Source organism: Podarcis cretensis, assembly GCF_951804945.1.
Source record: "Podarcis cretensis genome assembly, chromosome: 8".
In the NCBI taxonomy this organism is placed as follows: domain Eukaryota; kingdom Metazoa; phylum Chordata; class Lepidosauria; order Squamata; family Lacertidae; genus Podarcis; species Podarcis cretensis.
The window spans coordinates 86,616,640-86,635,215 of NC_137177.1; the positions used below are offsets into that span (position 1 = coordinate 86,616,640).

General features: G+C 49.3%; 1 protein-coding gene across 6 annotated transcripts in view; it reads left to right on the forward strand.

Annotated features, from left to right (window-relative positions):
* Positions 1-18,363, forward strand: part of PAX8 (paired box 8) — a 36,414-nt gene extending 18,051 nt beyond the window's left edge. For 4 of the 6 annotated variants that reach the window (XM_079987551.1, XM_079987554.1, XM_079987553.1 and 1 more), the window contains exons 6-11: positions 4,486-4,614; positions 6,453-6,619; positions 7,906-8,029; positions 8,956-9,057; positions 15,810-15,899; positions 17,990-18,363. In XM_079987551.1, the coding sequence (XP_079843677.1) occupies positions 4,486-4,614; positions 6,453-6,619; positions 7,906-8,029; positions 8,956-9,057; positions 15,810-15,899; positions 17,990-18,060 (683 nt within the window). In that variant the 3' untranslated portion in view covers positions 18,061-18,363. The remainder of the gene's footprint in view (positions 1-4,485; positions 4,615-6,452; positions 6,620-7,905; positions 8,030-8,955; positions 9,058-15,809; positions 15,900-17,989) is intronic. The other 2 variants (XM_079987555.1, XM_079987556.1) reach the window with 1 other exon arrangement.
* Positions 18,364-18,576: the final 213 nt, after the last annotated feature.

Consider the following 18,576-nt stretch of genomic DNA (forward strand, 5'->3'; position numbering starts at 1 on the left):
CTGCATCCGGCCCCCAGGTCTTAGGTTGCCTACCCCTGCTGTTGACAGGTGTGGCAGGAAGTCCTCCTGGCTGGAGTAACATCCCCCTGTGTGTCCACTCTGGGCAAACAGGAAGTGTTGTACATGACTACTTATGTTACATCCTACATTTGGTACTACACTTTGACTTGCACATCAAAGTGCAAGTAGATAAATAGGTACCTCTCTGGTGGGAAGGCAAACGGCATTTCCGTGCGCTGCTCTGGTTCGCCAGAAGCGGCTTAGTCATGCTGGCCACATGACCCGGAAGCTGTACGTCAGCTCCTTCAGCCAATAAAGTGAGATGAGCGCCGCAACCCCAGAGTCGGGCACGACTGGACCTAATGGTCAGGGGTCCCTTTACCTTTACAGTTGGTACGAGAGAGAGAGAGAGAGACAGTGGCGTAGCGTGGGTTGTCAGCACCCGGGGCAAGGCAAGTAATTTGCGTCCCCTAACCCGTGGATTTGCGCCCCCTAACCCTAATCCCCAGATGTTGCGCCCGGTGCGGCCGGCCCCCCCTGCACCCCCCACGCTACGCCACTGGAGAGGGAGAGAGAGAGAGAGAGAGAGAGAGAGAGAGAGAGAGAGAGAGAGAGAGAAAGGGAGAGGGAGAGTGCATACAGCAGCCTCCGCCAGCCTGGGCTCTTCAGGTGTTTTTGACTATAACTCCCATGAGGTCCATACTTTGCATGCAGAAGGTCCTGGGTTCAGTCCTCAACATCTCCTGGCAGGGCTGGGAGAAACCCCAGCCTGGAATCTTGGAGAGCCACTGCTAGCCAAGTGCCGACAGATACTGAGCCTGATGGCCCAGTGGTCAGAGCCAGGAAAAGTCCGCTTCCGATGTTCTAACACTTGCCAACCTTCACATGGAGTCCAGCATTGCTGTAGCGAAGGAGTGCAGGCTTTGAAGATCAGAGAATGTTGGGCTGCAGGAAATGCCAGCAGCAGGGAGACCAAGAGAGCCCTTGTTCCTGCAAGGGACAAGGCACATGTAGGTAGGCCAGCATTAAACCAACTGGAGGCCCTGGACTAGGAGACCTCGGGAGGCCCAAACTGAATAGCACCTGATCCTGAGAAATAGAACCTCGTTCTTTTCTCCTCTGTTCCTAAGCAACTGGGCCTAGATAGCAAAATCTGCCTGTTTTTTACAAAAGATTTTTGGCAAGAGGTCGAGGCCTCCATAGATTATGAGGCCCTGGGCTGCAGCCTGTTCAGCCCATATGTAAATCTGCCACTGCCTGCAGGTATTTGGTTACCTGTCGACATAGGTAAAGGTAAAGGTACCCCTGACCATTAGGTCCAGTCGTGACCGACTCTGGGGTTGCGGCGCTCATCTCGCTTTATTGGCCGAGGAAGCCAGCATACAGCTTCCGGGTCATGTGGCCAGCATGACTAAGCTGCTTCTGGCGAACCAGAGCAGCGCACGGAAACGCCGTTTCCCTTCCCGTCAGAGCGGTACCTATTTATCTACTTGCACTTTGACATGCTTTCGAACTGCTAGGTTCGCAGGAGCTGGGACCGAGCAACGGGAGCTCACCCCGTTGCGGTGATTCAAACCGCCGACCTTCTGATTGGCAAGTCCTAGGCTCTGTGGTTTAACCCACAGCGCCACCCGCGTCCCTACCTGTCGACATACACCTTTTTTAAAACCGTAAAATGCAAGGTTTCTTATAAGCCAGAAGTGCACAAGAGAACAGGTGACAACCAGCAGCACAAGTGTGTCGCTTCAAGCCAGGCAACGACTGCAAACCCCTTGAGCTGCCTTTCCTCCCCTTTTCCTGCCCAGTCTCCCATAACTGCAAGAGCAAATCTTATTTTTAATAGAACTCTTTTGCACAAGAGCAGTTCTGCACAAAAGAATAAAAGTATTGTGAAGGTGACTTCAATAACTGGTGGAGAAGGGCTGGCTGCATCCTTTCCTTTGGACTTTGGGCTTTTCCCCCATTTTAATTTGGAGGTGATTCTGCTGTATTATTACAGCAGCGCAGGGAGGAGAGGAGATGGAAAGCAAGGGGGAGCAATCCGAGGGCAGCGTAGGAGAATATGACAGCAGCCCGATAGATTCCATGAGCCTCTCCAGCGAATCGGAAGATTCACAGAAGGGGGCGCCGATGGGCAGGGCAAGGGGCGACCCAAGGGGGACACCCCAGAAGCAAGGGGCCAGCGGGGACTCCCAGAGCTGCAGTTGGAAATCAGGACCAGCTTCCCCACCAGAGCGTAGTGGGGGGGAGGAGTCCCAGGTGTCAGAGCCCACATATGCACCACCAGCGAGAGAAGATGAGTCAGGGTTGACCACGCCTCCATCGGAGAGCGAGTTAACGGTCAAGAGGAAAGTTGCAGGCTGGGCGCGCGCGCCAAGTTCAAAGGTACAGGCGAGCGGCACAGAAGGTAGCCCGGATAGGGAACCAGGTCCTAAAGCCCGCCGGAAGGAGGGGCAAGAATCGTCAGGGTCAGCGTCAGAGGAGTCCAGGAAGGATGAGACCCTAGCGGGCAGGAGGGCCCAGAGGAGAAAGGAACTTAGGAAGAGGTGGAGCAAAGCGAGAGTCTTAAACTGGTGTGGAAGGGGAGGAGACTCAGACGGGACTTCGCCGGTCTAAGGTCGGGACGTAGAGCTGCACGCTGCGGCTTTAAAATGGAAACTGAATCTCAATAAAGACTTTTGTACATAACTACAGCCTAGCGTTGGTCCTCTGTGAGCTGGGACCTGGAGGCAGTTCTGACAATAATTATTATTTTTAAAGTAGGAGTAGGGGGTGTGGCGAATGATGGCACCCAGCAAAACTAATGTGTGTCCACAATCAGGTGTCGTGTTGTTGTTTTTTGAGATTTTCTTCCCTTATAGCGTTATGCATGGATCTGGAAAATCTTTATGTAGGGCGGGGGATGGGGGGCAGTGCAGTTTGCCACCTGGATAAAGAGGAGGTCATGAGGATGTTCAAATATATAAAAGGATGTCACATAGAGGAGGGAGGAAGGTTGTTTTCTGCTGCTCCAGAGAAGCGGACACGGAGCAATGGTTCCAAACTACAAGAAAGAAGATTCCACCTAAACATTAGGAAGAACTTCCTGACAGTAAGAGCTGTTCGACAGTGGAATTTGCTGCCAAGGAGTGTGGTGGAGTCTCCTTCTTTGGAGGTCTTTAAGCAGAGGCTTGACAACCATATGTCAGGAGTGCTCTGATGGTGTTTCCTGCTTGGCAGGGGGTTGGACTCGATGGCCCTTGTGGTCTCTTCCAACTCTATGATTCTATGATTCTAGGATGCTGCAAAAATGAAAATAGAGACACAAGCAGCTTCAAATATACATTAAACTCCACTGTGGTTGAGCCCTAAGTATTGAAAGGTTCTTAATTATTTTTTTGGGTGCGGTGGGGAGGGAGACATGTAATTGGTTTTTTTTTATTGTAGAGAATATTTTTTATTAGTTTCTATAATCAAACCCATGTAAATAAGACATTCCCTATTTTAATACAGTGTTACCCCTGTACAAATGAAAAAAAAGTTTAAACATTTCTCCCCCCCCAATTTTTAAAATTAATTTTCCACATTTATAACAAAAATGACATATAAAAATGCAAAACAAAACACCTTACAATACTAAAAGAAAGAAAATTTTAAAAAGAATAAATACACTTATTACTTTTAGAATCCAAGTTAACTTTCATTGTAATCTGACTTCCTCGATTCCCCTCAACTGAATTTCATTGTAACACCTTTGTAACAGTTTTCCAAAATCATCTTTCTAATACAATTAACACCTTCAATTAACAATCTTCCTCTCTTTTCTTTTTGTCTTAAATCCATATTACTATACAACGTCCTTGTTCTAGTCCTAGGCCTATCAGATACTTTCATGTATCTTCTACCGGTAATTATCTTATATTACAACATTTAACTAAATAATCTTTACATTTCTTCCAATCTTCTTGGTGTTCCTCTTCTTTCGGATCGCGGATTCTTAAAGTCAGGTCGGCCAGCTCCAAAAAGTCCAGCACCTTCATCTGCCATTCTTCTACAGTTGGTATTTACAAGTTTTAACATTTCTAGGCCAATATGGCTGTTAATTTCTGTACAATGCCAACTCACAGTACAAGTGGATATCTTTTCCCCAAAGCTTGTAATTGTGATTTTTTGTAAATAGCCCTACTGATGTTGTTTGTTAAAGTGATTTCCCACCCTTCTCCTGAAGAGTGATAGAAACATCTGATAGCTAGCTTGGAATCTCTGCCGTTGTTCCATGGCAGCAAAGTGAAGCTTTGGTCCTAGCTGGAGGGGAGCGTTCCCAAGCTGAGCACCTAGGCCACCCTTGCCCCTTGCCATGGGGACGAGTTCTCCACTTGGCCAGTCCTCCTAACTGCTCTTCACCTCCACAATCCAGTGTGCCCTGGAAGAGGGGTTGGGGGCATTTTCCTGGGAGGGCCTGCTGACATTTCTCCACTAACCCCCCCACTGCTGTATCTCCTCCAGTCCCCAGCTCAGCTGTGACTCCTCCTGAGTCGCCCCAGTCAGACTCTCTGGGTTCCTCCACCTACTCCATCAACGGCCTTCTAGGGATCGGTTCCCCCAGCAGCGACCACAAGAGAAAAATCCAGGACAGTAAGTGACGCTGGGCTGGGAGGGTGCGGCAGGGTCTGACTCTGGGAACCTCTGTTGTTAACATGTAGTTTCTCCAAGTTGTGAGTGCAGGTTCAGAAGTGCTGTGGTTGATGAGGGGACTCTTATACAGCCACTTGTTTTGTGCCAAAAAGGACGGAAACCGCAAGCTAAGGCTCCAGACTGACTTCTGTTTGGTTCTAAGTTTGCTCCATAACCAGCAGTGGTGTTCCATAGTCTCACATTGTGCCTGTTTAACTTTGGACACCTCACTTGCCCACAATAACTCTGCTGCACGTTATGGGGGGGGGGGGGGGTGAATGCTCCTGTAAGCCAAACAAATTTTCTTTTCTTTTTTAAGATGATCTTTATTGGTTTTTTATAATTACATACTATACAGACACATATTATATTACATTTTACATTTATTCTTGCTCTCATATATATATGTATGTTATATATACAGAAAATGATGTGAAATAGGGAAACCAGTAGAACGGAAATAAACCTCATAATCAGAAAATACAAAGAAATTTACTGGACAATAATACCAAAATGAATTAAAAATGTATATTATGACCAAGGCTGAACAGTATTTATAAATGAATATAGACAGACAACAAGAATTGTATATATAGAAAGATTTATTTGTTTACGGGCATTTCATGGGCAAAAATTGAAGAAGAACAACTATACAGTATACAAAATGGATAAAGACAATGCGAAAAGTTAAAGCCAAACAATGTTTCATTCAGTCTCTCAGGCGGCTTAGATTTCATTTGGCTAGGGCAATTGTATGAGTGGAATATTGATAAAATAGCAACAATGGCTCAAACTCGCCGCCTTAAACTCCCCACAGGTGAAAATACAGTGGTGCCTCGCAAGACGAAATTAATCCGTTCTGCGAGTCTCTTCGTCTTGCGGTTTTTTCGTCTTGCGAAGCACGGCTATTAGCGGCTTAGCGGCTATTAACGGCTTAGCGGCAATTAATGGCTTAGCGACTTTAAGAAAAAGAAAACAAACTCGCAAGAACTCGCAAGACGTTTCGTCTTGCGAAGCAAGCCCACAGGGAAATTCGTCTTGCGGAACGACTCAAAAAACGGAAAACTCTTTCGTCTTGCACGTTTTTCGTCTTGCGAGGCATTCGTCTTGCGAGGTACCACTGTAGATGCTGACTCACGGAACCTCATCAAGAGGTGGCTGCAAAGTCAGATTTCTTTGCTACTATCACTGAAAAAAAAGTTTTTTTAAAAAGGGATGGTTTTATGAAATGAACATTATATAGGTGGGGAAGAGGGAGGGAGCCTCAAAGCCCTTTCGGGGAGGGAAAGAATCCCCCCTCCCCAAACTGTCCCATCCTGATTGGTCCACCGAGTGATGAGACATGACAGAAATGGTGGGTGTTACTGTCTGAAAATTCTATTTGCTAGACAATGAGGGAACTGCAAGAGGATATGGATGGGAGGTTCAGGTGAGCTGCAAGGGGGTTTGGCAAGGTCTAAGGGGGTTTGGGGAAAGGTTGGGAACAAGGAGGAGCACAGTCCTGAAGACATGTGCGCACATGGCTCTATATTTGTGTATATAACACGGCGCAGTTGCAAGAAGCCCATTTACCGAAACGAACCTTGCCATCCCTGAGAGACCCACACCTGCCCCTTTGCATCCAGGAGAGCTGAGCAGGAAGAGAGCGTGGAACAAAACCACATCCTGAACCCCCCTGCGCGAAAATGCCGTGGGCTTGGGGGAGAGAGAGAGGGGGGCATCCTTTCCCACAGGTTAAATCCCAGCAGGTAGGCTGGGCAGAGGCTTGTCCAAGTCGGGCTGATTGCGGCTTCCCTCAGCAGGTGACCAGGAGAGCGGCCAGCTCAGCACAGACTCTCAAGGCAGCAGCACCCCCCACAAGCACCTGCGCAGCGAGGCGTATGGACAGCACCTGCTGGAGTGCCCTTTCGAGAGACAGCACTTCCCAGAGGCTTACGCTTCCCCCAGCCATGCCAAGGGAGAACAGGTATGTGCTGGAGCCAAAGGCCGCCATGACATCCTTGAGGTGGGGGTGGAGGGCTGGAACTCAGTGGTAGGTGTACGTTTTAGATACAAGAGGTTCCAGGATCCATCCCTGGCACCTCTAATGTGTGTAATGTTCAGGGAGGCAGGAGAGGATATATTGTTTAATTATAGCCTTCCCAACTTGTGTTAACAAGTTCTATGATTTAGCAGAGTAACATTCCCCTTTTAAACTTACACAGCTGATAGCTTTGCCAGGGTTGCATAAGTCTCCAAAATAAGTTTCCTGGTAATTCCCCTTTTATTCCCTCCTAAAAAGAATAGACACGGCACAGTCTTGTATAAAAGTATAGAAGAGTTTACTCACACGTTCTGTTCACAAATGGATCCCAGAAGGCAGACTTAAGTTACAAAATATATACAGGTGGAATCTATCCCATAAGGAGATACAGTGGTACCTCGGGTTACAGACACTTCAGGTTACAGACTCCACTAACCCAGAAATAGTACCTCAGGTTAAGAACTTTACTTCAGGATGAGAACAGAAATTGCATGGCGGTGGCACAGCGGCAGTGGGAGGCCCCATTAGCTAAAGTGGTACTTCAGGTTAAGAACAGTTTCAGGTTAAGAACTGACCTCCAGAACGAATTAAGTACATAACCAGAGGTACCACTGTAGTTCCTTTGTCCTCTCTTGGCTGAAGAGAGCATCTCTGGCTAAGGAGATGTTGCTTCTTCAAGGAATGGAGTCAGAGAGAGAGATGGCTGCCCGCCCTGTGCTATTTTGTTACCTGCACAGGTAGGGTCACGCCCACCTCTGGTCACATGTAGAGGAAGTTTGTCCCAGCACAGGAGGAAACAGGAAGTTTATCTACTGGCTGGACAAACATCCTTCTTCACGTCTAAACATGTCCACTCTAGGAATGTTGTGTTTGACTGCTCTGTGTTTCACACCCCACATAATGTTGATGCACCAGTGGTGACTCCTTAACCGGCAGGCGGGGGGGGGGGGGACATGGATGGAGGTGGGGGAGAAGCTACAAGGCTGAGTTAGAGGTATGATGAATATATTCATAGAACCATAGAGTTAGAAGGGACGCCACACTCCAACCCCCTGCAATGCAGTAATCTCAACTACGCAGGAATCCCATCATATTGTGAAGGGATTCAGGGCTCAATGACACCAAAGGGATGTAGGGAACAAGTAGGGAGTCCCATGTGTGGGGAAAACCAGGGGGCCGAGGACTGTGCTCAGATCCTTGATCTCCTGCTGCCCCCACCCCTTTCTCAGGCAGGTATCTATGCCGTGCCCCTGCTCAACACATCCATGGACGACGGGAAATCTATGCTCACGCCTTCCAACCCATCGCTGAGTCGTAACCTGGCGGCCCACCAGACATACTCTGCTGTGGCAGGTAAGGCCTGCCCATTCAGGGACGTCTAGGCACCCAACACGAGCACACCTGTGGGTGCTCCAGGCCCCACAACAGCTCCGAAGGAGAAGCGGGCAGGGTGTGCCCTGTGCATATTTGTAGCAAGTTGGTCACACAAGGGCCTGCGGTTTGTGGAGAGGTCTTTGTCAAAGCCTTAGCCTGAATATCAGGAGGCATAGCTGTCAACCTTCCCTTTTTTTGCGGGAAATTCCCTTATTCCAGCGCCGTTTCCCGCTGCTATCCTGGATTGTTAGTTATCCCGTAGACTGCCCCCAGGACAGGTGAGGCTGCTGATCCCTTATTTTCAAATCTGAAAGTTGACAGCTATATCAGGAGGAGAGCAATGGGCTTTCCCCGAGTGGTCAGGGGGTCATTTGGAGAGGTGAAATGTGGGGTGGCACATCAGTTAGGTACAGGTAAGGGTAAAGGGACCCCTAACCATTATGTTCAGTCGTGGCTGACTCTGGGGTTCATCTCACTTTAATGGCTGAGGGAGCCAGCGTACAGCTTCCAGGTCATGTGGCCAGCATGACTAAGCCGCTTCTAGCAAACCAGAGCAGCGCACGGAAACGCCGTTTGCCTTCCCACTGGAGTGGTACCTATTTATCTACTTGCACTTTGAGGTGCTTTCGAACTGCTAGGTTGGCAGGAGCAGGGACCGAGCAACGGGAGCTCACCCCATCGCGGGGATTCGAACCACCGACCTTCTGATCGGCAAGTCCTAGGCTCTGTGGTTTAACCCACAGTGCCAGTGGGTATTGGCTGGTGCTTCGGGAGGCAGGCAAAGACACAAGGGTTCAATGCAGTTTGTAGATTCCTGGGCACCTCAGCTGCTAAGGGTGTTTCCTGGCATGTCTGTTGATTCTGGTTTCCTCTGTCCCTGTCTTCCCTCTCTCTCCCTCTCTTAGGGCGCGAAGTAGTTGGCTCCACCCTTCCAGGCTACCCTCCCCACATCCCAACTGGTGGGCAGGGAAGCTATAGCTCATCTGCAATTGCTGGCATGGTGGCAGGTAAGGCGCTCCCTGGGAAAAGCTTCAGGGGAGGAGGAGGCGGAAGGGATGGGACTCAGGGCAGTGAGGGTGCCCATGGCTGGCTTTGCCCCTCCCACGCACTTTCAGGCTTTGCCACCTCCCCAGATTGCAGGGAAAGTAACATGTGGTGGGTCTCATAGCTTTGTCCTGCCCCCCTCTTCACCCATTCAACACAACCCTGTCACTTAAAAATGGATGTGGCATTTTTAGAGAATAGAGAAAATGCCTCCTACCGGGGTCTTTCCATCCCCAATGAGACGCATCAAACTTCTGGAATTATGCAGCACAGCATCTCCCCTTCCAGAGCAGCCAGGAAGCACACACACACACACACACACACACACACCCGCCACTGCAACCCACAAGCCTGAGGCCACCCAGCCCCATCTGCCCCCTTAAAGGGCCAGCTTCTGTTGGTGCTGCTTCCCCCAGTTGGCATTAAGCCTTCTCTGCCCACTGGGACCATCCGTTCCGCCGCCCCACCTCCCTCCCTCCCTCGTTTCTTTGGGTTATTTCAAGCTCCTTTTCCTACTCTGCTTTCATTGTAAGAAATCATGTTGCAAAACACAATGTTAGACTCACTCCAATAAAAGTCTTGAGAATGCACAGCAGCAATAAAAACCGGAAGACTTAAAAACAGCCATCACTCATAAAACACTTTCCAGAATGAAAACGTTTTCTAACGCTGTCTAAAAACAAGGAACAGAGGAGCTGGGCTCCCCGAAGGAGAAAATTCCGCCGCAGCTGTGGCGCCACCACCAATATGGCCTTGTACCTGGCAGTCCCTTTGCAAAAGTGGCCTACTGTGCAAGGCCTCTGAGGCCAACTTGATGCAGACCCTCCAAGTATCCCTATTTTTCAGGGACATCCCTGATTTAGAGAAGCCATCCAGGTTTCTGATTTGATCATGGAATGTCCCACTTTTCCTTATGATGTCTTTATTTTCATTTTCATTGGGGAAATGTTGGAGGGTATGGAGTTATCCGACCCCATAGCCATCTGAAGGCAATCCTGTACATTGGTACCTCGGGTTACATACGCTTCAGGTTACATACGCTTCAGGTTACAGACTCTGCTAACCCAGAAATAGTACCTCAGGTTAAGAACTTTGCTTCAGGATGAGAACAGAAATCGTGCTGCGGCAGCAGGAGATACAGTGGTACCTCAGGTTAAGAAGTTTCAGATTAAGAATGGATCTCCAGAACAAATTAAGTTCTTAACCCTAGGTACCACTGTATAAGGAAGGTTTTTGTTTTTTTAAAAAAAAGTTCAATGTTTTATACCGTATTTTTCGCCCCATAGGACGCACCGGCCCATAGGACGCACCAAGTTTTTTTGGGGGGGAAATAAAAAGAAAAAAAATTATTTCCCCCCCCCAGGCGCTTGTGGGGCCGGCAGCGGGGAGAAGCGCTCTTCTCCCCGCCGCCCGCCTGCAGACCAGGTCCGGGGACAGCGGGAAGACGCGCTGCGCCTCCCCGCTGTCCCCGGAGCTTGCGGGACTGGCGGCGGGGAGAAGCACACGTCTCCCCGCCGTCAGCCTCCAAACCACATCGGGAGACAGCGGGATGGCGGCGTTCCGCCTCCCCGCTGTCCCCCGACCTTGTGGGGCTGGTGCTGCGGCTCTCCTGAAGCCTGGAGAGCGAGAGGGGTCGGTGCGCACCGACCCCTCTCGCTCTCCAGGCTTCAGCGAAAGCCTGCATTCGCCCCATAGGACGCACACACATTTCCCCTTCATTTTTGGAGGGGAAAAAGTGCGTCCTATAGGGCGAAAAATACGGTATATGTTGGAAGCTGCCCAGAGTGGCTGGGGCAACCCAGTAAGATGTGTGGGGTATAAACAGTAAAAAATTCATTATGAAATGGGACTTCCTTATTTTCATCGGAGAAATGTTGGAGGGTATGCTTGACGGCTGGAGCAAGTTCAATGGGGCAAACATTTTCCTCCACGAAACCTGATCCTAGCCATTAACGAGTTTGAAAAATGAGCTCAGAAACGATTTGGCCTCTTCTCCAACTGGCAAGTCGGATAGGTATAAGAGGATCTGACTTCCTGTGGCCATTTTGCAGCCTCTAAGGAGGGGGTCAGCAAACCTTTTCAGCAGGGGGCCTGTCCACTGTCCCTCAGACCTTGGGGGCGGCTGGACTATAATTTTTTTTGGGGGGGGGGGAACGAATGAATTCCTATGCCCCACAATTAACCTAGAGATGCATTTTAATTCAAAGCACACATTCTACTCATGTAAAAACACGCTGATTCCTGGACCATCTGCAAGCCGGATTGAGAAGGCAATTGGTCCAGATCCGGCCCCCAGGCCTTAGTTTGCCTACCCATGCTCTAAGGCCAAATCCTGTGCACGTTGACTCTGAAGTAAGCACAACTCTGTTCAAGGGTGCTTGCTCCCTAGTAAGCATGTTTTGCTTGCCAGCCTAAGCTGCGCATGAACTTTGCAAGCCTCGAATTGTGCTGTCAGGAGGAAGGCCTTGTCCGCTGAGGCGGGAGAAGCTGGCAAGCTGGTGCCGCCGTTCCCTTTGGCTTGGCGGACGTGCTGAGCTGGTGTGTCCCTGGGTTACCTTGGAGATGTGGTTAATGCAGCGTTGAGAATACAGAATCTTCTCCCTTGCGCGCTCCCTCCCCTCAAGCGTGAAATGAGATTGGTCAGGAGAAGAAAGGAGAGATTGGGGGCTGTTTTTACACCGCTTGTAATGAGAGCACTCAATCAAATGCCCCTTGAAATCTTGTTCCCCTCCCTCGCAGTCAGGCTACAGCCCCACCCCCCTCACCAACACCAGCATCCAAATGGTTTGAGGACCTGCTCTAACCGACACCCCCCCCCCCCCTGCACACACACACACACACACACACACACACACACACACACAGCTGAAGACAACCTAAAGACAAATACAAAGACACCTCTATCCGCTAAACCAGGGGTAGGCAAACTAAGGCCCGGGGGCCAGATCACCTTCTCAATCGGCCCCCGTACAGTCCGGGAATCACTGTGTTTTTACATGAGTAGAATGTGTCCTTTTATTTAAAATGCATCTCTGGGTTATTTGTGGAGCATAGGAATTCGTTCGTCGCTTCCCCCAAGGTCTGAGGGACAGTGGACAGTCCCCCTGCTGAAAAAGTTTGCTGACCCCTGCCTTAGAGGCTGCAAAATGACCACTGGAAGTCAGATCCTCTTATACCTATCTGACTTTCCAGTTGGAGGAGGGGCCAAATCGTTTCTGAGCTCATTTTTCAAACACGTTAATGGCTAGGATCAGGTTTCGTGGAGGAAAACTTTTGCCCCATTGAACTTGCTCCAGCCGTGAAGCATACCCTCCAACATTTCTCTGATGAAAATAGGGACGTCCCATTCCATAAAGATAATTTTACTGTTTCTATCCCACACATCTTACTGGGTTGCCCCAGCCACTCTGGGCAGCTTCCAACATATATAAAACATTAAACATTTTATATAAAAAAAACCCCTTTCCCTATACAGTAGTATCTCAGGTTAAGAGCTTGATTTGTTCTGGTGATCCATTCTTAACCTGAAACTGTTCTTAACCTGAGGTACCACTTTAGCTAATGGGGCCTCCTGCTGCTGCCATGCAATTTCTGTTCTCATCTTGAAGCAAAGTTCTTAACCTGAGGGTTAGCGGAGTCTGTAACCTGAAGCATCTGTAACTTGAAGCGTATGTTACCCGAGGTACCACTGTATTATTTATTCAAAATATAGTCCGGCCCCCCACAAGGTCTGAGGGTCAGTGGACCGGCCCCCTGCTGAAAAGGTTTGCTGACCCCTGGGCTAAACCCTACATGGGAGGAGCACCAACATTAGTGTACGTGACATATTTGCAGTACTTGGAGGAAGTATTAGAAAAAGAATTATGCATGGAATTAAACATTGCACTGATACAATCAATCTGTGCAGATGTTTCCGCCTGCCAGATGGAACAATCTCTCCCCCCCCCCCCACTCTTCTGGGACTCCAGAGAAGATTTGAGGGAGGTGTGTGGGGAGAAGAAGGGGGAAGCCCCATTGTGGAAACGGGAGTTCTGTTGCTGGCTTCTGTAGTACAGTGGGTTAAGGCCACATCACACTTCAGAGTGGTGAAAAAGCAGGCCCTCCATGTGTCCCTATTTTCCAGCGATTTAGAGAAGCCATCCCAGTTTCTGATTTGATCCCTGAATGTCCCACTTTTCCTTAGGACGTCCCTATTTTCATCCGAGAAATGTTGGAGGGTATGGAGTTATCCAACTCCTGAGCCAGCTGAAGGCAGCCCTGTATAGAGAAGTGGTTTTTTTTAAAAATGTTTAATGCTTTATTATGTTTTTATATACGTTAGAAGCCACCCAGAGTGTCTGGGGCAAACCAGTCAGATAGGTGGGGTACAAATAGTAAATTATTATTATGGAATAGGACATTCCTATGAAACATTCAATCCTTCCTCCTAGGGAATTCTGCGAATTGTAGTTCTGTGAGAGGAATAGGGGTCTCCTAACATCTCCTGCACACTTTTTTAAAACCTACATTTCCTAGGATGCTCTTTTTTTTTTTGAGGTGGGGGGGGGGAGCTATGACTGTTAAAGTGATATACAGTGGTGCCTCGGGTTAAGTACTTAATTTGTTCCGGAGGTCCGTTCTTAACCTGAAACTGTTCTTAACCTGAAGCACCACTTTAGCTAATGGGGCCTCCTGCTGCTGCTGCTGCGCCGCCGGAGCACGATTTCTGTTCTCATCCTGAAGCAAAGTTCTTAACCTGAAGCACTATTTCTGGGTTAGTGGAGTCTGCAACCTGAAGCGTATGTAACCTGAGGTACCACTGTAATAGTGCTTTAAGGTTTGGATGTGGCCGAATATAGCATCCAGACTTCTGTGGATTATTACTTATCTGTCAGGAGGAGCCCCTCCCCCCGCCCTTGGTGGAAGTTTGGGAGTGAGAATATAAACTGCTAATAATGCTTGACTAAATCGGGCTGTGGTTTCCTTATGAAGACACTGATGTGGGTCACCGTTTTCTTTCCATTTACAGGTGTATAGATAGACCTCTGCATATCTAGAGAGCCCCCCCAACTGTTCAGATGCTGCTGCCTTCCTTTGGGGTGCCCCTGTTTCACCTCCAAACTGAGAAGGACCCATTACAAAATGTTGCAGCATAGAGCGTGTAGAAAGGGGGGGGGGTCAATCCTTTTCACCTAAGAATGCATCCTCAGGGAAGGGGAATTTCAGAAGCAGAGAAGAGACTAATGACACCCCCCACCCTTGTCTCTCACCCCACTTTCTCCTGCTGGAGCGCTGCCCTACCCTAGCTTGCGCATTTCAGGGCACGGTAGTTCTGAAGACTGAACCCTTTGAGCCTCTGCCTGGCTTCAGGTGTCCCTTGCTCAGCCTCTGCTCAACTGTCACCACCAGCCTGCCAACTCAGAGGTTCTTGCCAAGGCCACTGGGCTTTTGTAAAAAACCTTTTCATGAACAGGCTTCGGTATTTCTGCGTATATGAGGAGTCCCCCGAGTTTGCAGAAGCTCCTCCCTTAAATTTGGGTGCCCCCATTTCACTTCAATCTTGAGAAGCACTAGAGCCCAAGTCCCCCCCTGTGGGAATGTTCAGGGAGGCAAGAGAGGATATATTATTTATTAATATCCTTCCTAACTTGCTCTAGCAAGTTCTATAACTTAGCAGAGTTTTACATTTTCCCCTTTAAATGCACAGCAGATAGCTGGTTGCAGGCTTGTTTAAGCCTCTCAATATTAGATTCCTGGTAAGTTCCCTTAAAAGGTCGCAAACGACTCTGGGGTTGTGGCACTCATCTCGCTTTACTGGCTGAGGGAGCCAACGTTTGTCCGCAGACAGCTTCCGGGTCATGTGGCCAGCATGACTAAGCCGCTTCTGGTGAACCAGAGCAGCGCACGGAAACGTTGTTTACCTTCCTGCTGGAGCGGTACCTATTTATCTACTTGCACTTTGATGTATTTTCAAACTGCTAGGTTGGCAGGAGCAAGGACCGAACAATGGGAACTCACTCCATCGCAGGATTTGAACCGCCGACTTTCTGATTGGCAAGCCCTAGGCTCTGTGGTTTAAGCCACAGCGCCACCCACATCCCTTACATCCCTCTTAAAAGAATCAACAACCTTGAGTAAAGTATATATAAAAGTTTACTCACATCATCAGTTCACAGTTGGATCCCTGAAGGCAGACTTAGATACAAATATGTACATGTGGCTCTACCCTGTATGGGGGTTAATCCCAGTGACTGCAGACTGGCAGTCACTGCAGTTCACCCGACGAAAGGAAGGTGAAAAAGAGGAAGTGAAAAAGAGAGAGGTGTGCTGTGTACCTTGCCCTTTTGTTACCTGGGCAGGTAAGGTCACGCCCATCACTAGTCACATGCAAAAGGAAGGATGCTCCAGCCAGGAGGAAACAGGAAGTTTTCGACTGGCTGGACCAAACATTCCCCCGCATGTCCACTCTAGGAAAACAAGGAATGTTGTACTTGATTGCTATTTGTGTATCCCATCCCACATACTCTTAGAAGGCAACAGGAGGAAGATGGCAGAGATGATGGCGACAACCAGGTTTGGCATCTTGATTTTTGTGGTGCTCGATGAAAACAAATCTGTAGCCTTAACACCACATCAACCCTGCATTTAGCTGTTGTGGAAATGTCCCCACTTGCAGCCCCACCAGCGAGCCTCTCCCAGCTGCCTCTGACGCGTGTTCCCTTCTCTTTGTCTCCAGCAGGGAGTGATTATTCTGGCGGCGCCTACAGCCACGGCCCTTACACCAGCTATGGAGAGCCCTGGCGATTCCCCAACTCTGGACTGCTGGGTGGGTCTCCTTCTCTGCGGCTGCAAGGGCAGGTGGTTGGGGGTGGGGGGCTTTCCCAGCTTGGCCTGGCAGCTTGTGTGTCAGGTCTCCTGGGACCTTGAGGGCCAAAGCTGAGGGCTTAGGCAGGTGAGGACTGTTTCTGGTGCTCTCTGACACAGAAAGGAGGAGACCTATCCTTGCAACTAACCAGCAGCAAGGAGCCTGACTGGGCTGACCTGACCTGCTATGAATGCTGGAAAGTAGAACTGTTTACTTGTTGCACTTCTGCTGAGATTCCTGCATTGAAGGGGGTTGGACTAGATGACCCTTGTTCCCCCTTCCAAATCGAAGATTGCTCTTTGCAAGCTCCCAGCCCCAACATGACCTTCTCTTGGCAGAGTTGTGAATGCAGTCACTGCCTGCGGCTTCCAGCAAAATATTAAAATACAGTAATTCTGTCAGCATCGCCCTTGAGCCAGTGTCACCAACTGGACTCATGCATTTCAACCCCGACTGGGCTAGGCGAGCTGGGTAGCACTTCCAGAGACCACCTTTTACACAGGAACAGGTCAAAGTGCTGTGGACTCACAGCTTAGAGTTGTGAGCACTGGATTCACTTCCACAATATAGTCGTCGCACAGCAGAGTATAGCAGAGTCTGGCATAAACGACTCGGAGAGCAGCTCTGTAGAATATCTTCTTTTATTCTATAACTATAATACAAAACTATATACAGAGCTAAATAGGTCTAAGCATAAATGAATGCTGCACTGAGTGTCTGCAGCTGCTCTTAGCAGCAACCTTATCTCTACACACGATCTCTAACACTCAGTCTCTCTCTCTCCCCGACACACTGACTGACTGACTGACTTGGTGCTGGAGCTGAATAAGTAGAAAGCAGAACACTGCTCCTCCTCTCTGGAGAATCAGCAGACTCGTCAGGAGATTCTTGGATATGGGAGGGGTGAAATCTCCTCAAATTCATCAAATATTAAAAGCTTCCTTAAAGAGGGCTGCCTTCAGATGTCTTCTAAAAGTCAGATAGTTGTTTATTTCCTTGACATCTGGTGGGAGGGTGTTCCATGGGGAGGGCACCACCACCGAGAAGGCCCTCTGCCTGGTTCCCTGTAACTTCACTTCTCGCAGGGTGGGAACCGCCAAAGGCAAAGCTGTCAACGTTTCCCTTTTTTTAAGGGAAATTCCCTTATTCCATATAGGATTCCTCACAAGAAAAAGGAAAAGTTGACAGCTATGGCCAAAGGCCCTCGGAGCTGGTCTTCAGTGTCTGGGCAGAACGATGGGGGTGGAGACACTCCTTCAGGTATACTGGACCAAGGCCGTTTAGGGCTTTAAAGGTCAGCGCCAACACTTTGAAATGTGCTTGGAAAACGTACTGGGGGCCAATGTAGGTCTTTCAGGACCGGTGTCATGTGGTCTCGGCGGCCACACCCAGTCACCAGTCTAGCTGCCGCATTCTGGATTAGAAGAGGTGCTTTCTCCAGTGGAAAGCAGGTACAAGATGATGAACCCTTGTGACAAAGGCTAAGAACAGTGATTATCTGATGAAAGAATTTGAATGGGATCCCCAGATTTTTGGAGGGGTGGCGGCGGTGGGGAGTTAGACAAAATAAACCCTTGTAGGCGGGCTTCCTTCCAACCCCATTTCCTTGCCACAAGTGACCACGCAGAGAGGTCTGACTGAGACTCTCATTTTCCCAGAGGCCCACAGCTCTGCCCAAATATTTTGAAACCCAAAGTGACCAAAGCCCCACCTCCGCTTCTGCAGCCAGTCACACACCTTGCACAGATGCCAGATAACTTTCTGCTTCTCTTGCGGGAAGGAAGCCATTTGACCAAAGTCCTGCACAGGAAGGAAGTAGCCTGGCCCTGTCTCAGAATAGGGGGCAGGGAAGTCAGTCACCCCCCGGGCTGTTTTGATGGCATCTTAACATGAACCCTGCTGAGGTCTGCAAAGGCTGTGGGTACGAGATGATTAATGTGTATTGAGCTGGAGTGAATGGTTAACCCGGGCAGGTTATTTGCTAATAGCCTCTCTCTCTCTCTCTCTCTCTCTCTCTCTCTCTCTCTCTCTCTCTCTCTCTCTCTCTCCAGGTTCCCCCTATTACTACAGCTCATCTTCACGGGGCCCTGTACCTCCCAACACCACCTACGACCACCTGTAGATGATCCAGTCCCTCTGGGAGCCAGGCCAGCTCTCCTGCGCCACTCTGTTTATAGCCCAGCGGCAACGAAGAGGGAGGTGGACTGGTTCAATCTACAGAGTGCCCCAGTGGGCAATGGAATCCACACAAGCAGTTGCAGCAATTGCAAGCATGCAAGGCCATCCTGTTACCCATGAAGCTGGGAAGGATGGAGGAACAGGTGGCATTAATGCGCTTGCGTCCCTGGACTCCAAAAGTGAGGACAGTCTAAACACCCTGAAATCGAGGAACTCAAACCAATGAAATCAAGTGATGCTTTATGAAGTCGCTATACTACTGTTCTCTCTTGCACGAAGGCGGGTGAAGGTGCTTGTGCAAACTGTGGGTCTTTGAAAGGACTGGACACTTGGAGAGGGGCAGAGGGAGTAGTTGGGAGAAGATCAGGCTTGGGGCCAGGACAGGGAGCTTGAACACCTGGGCTGCTTCTCTCCTCACCCTAGGGGAACCTGGCTGCAGTTTAAGTTGCTTGCTTGTGCA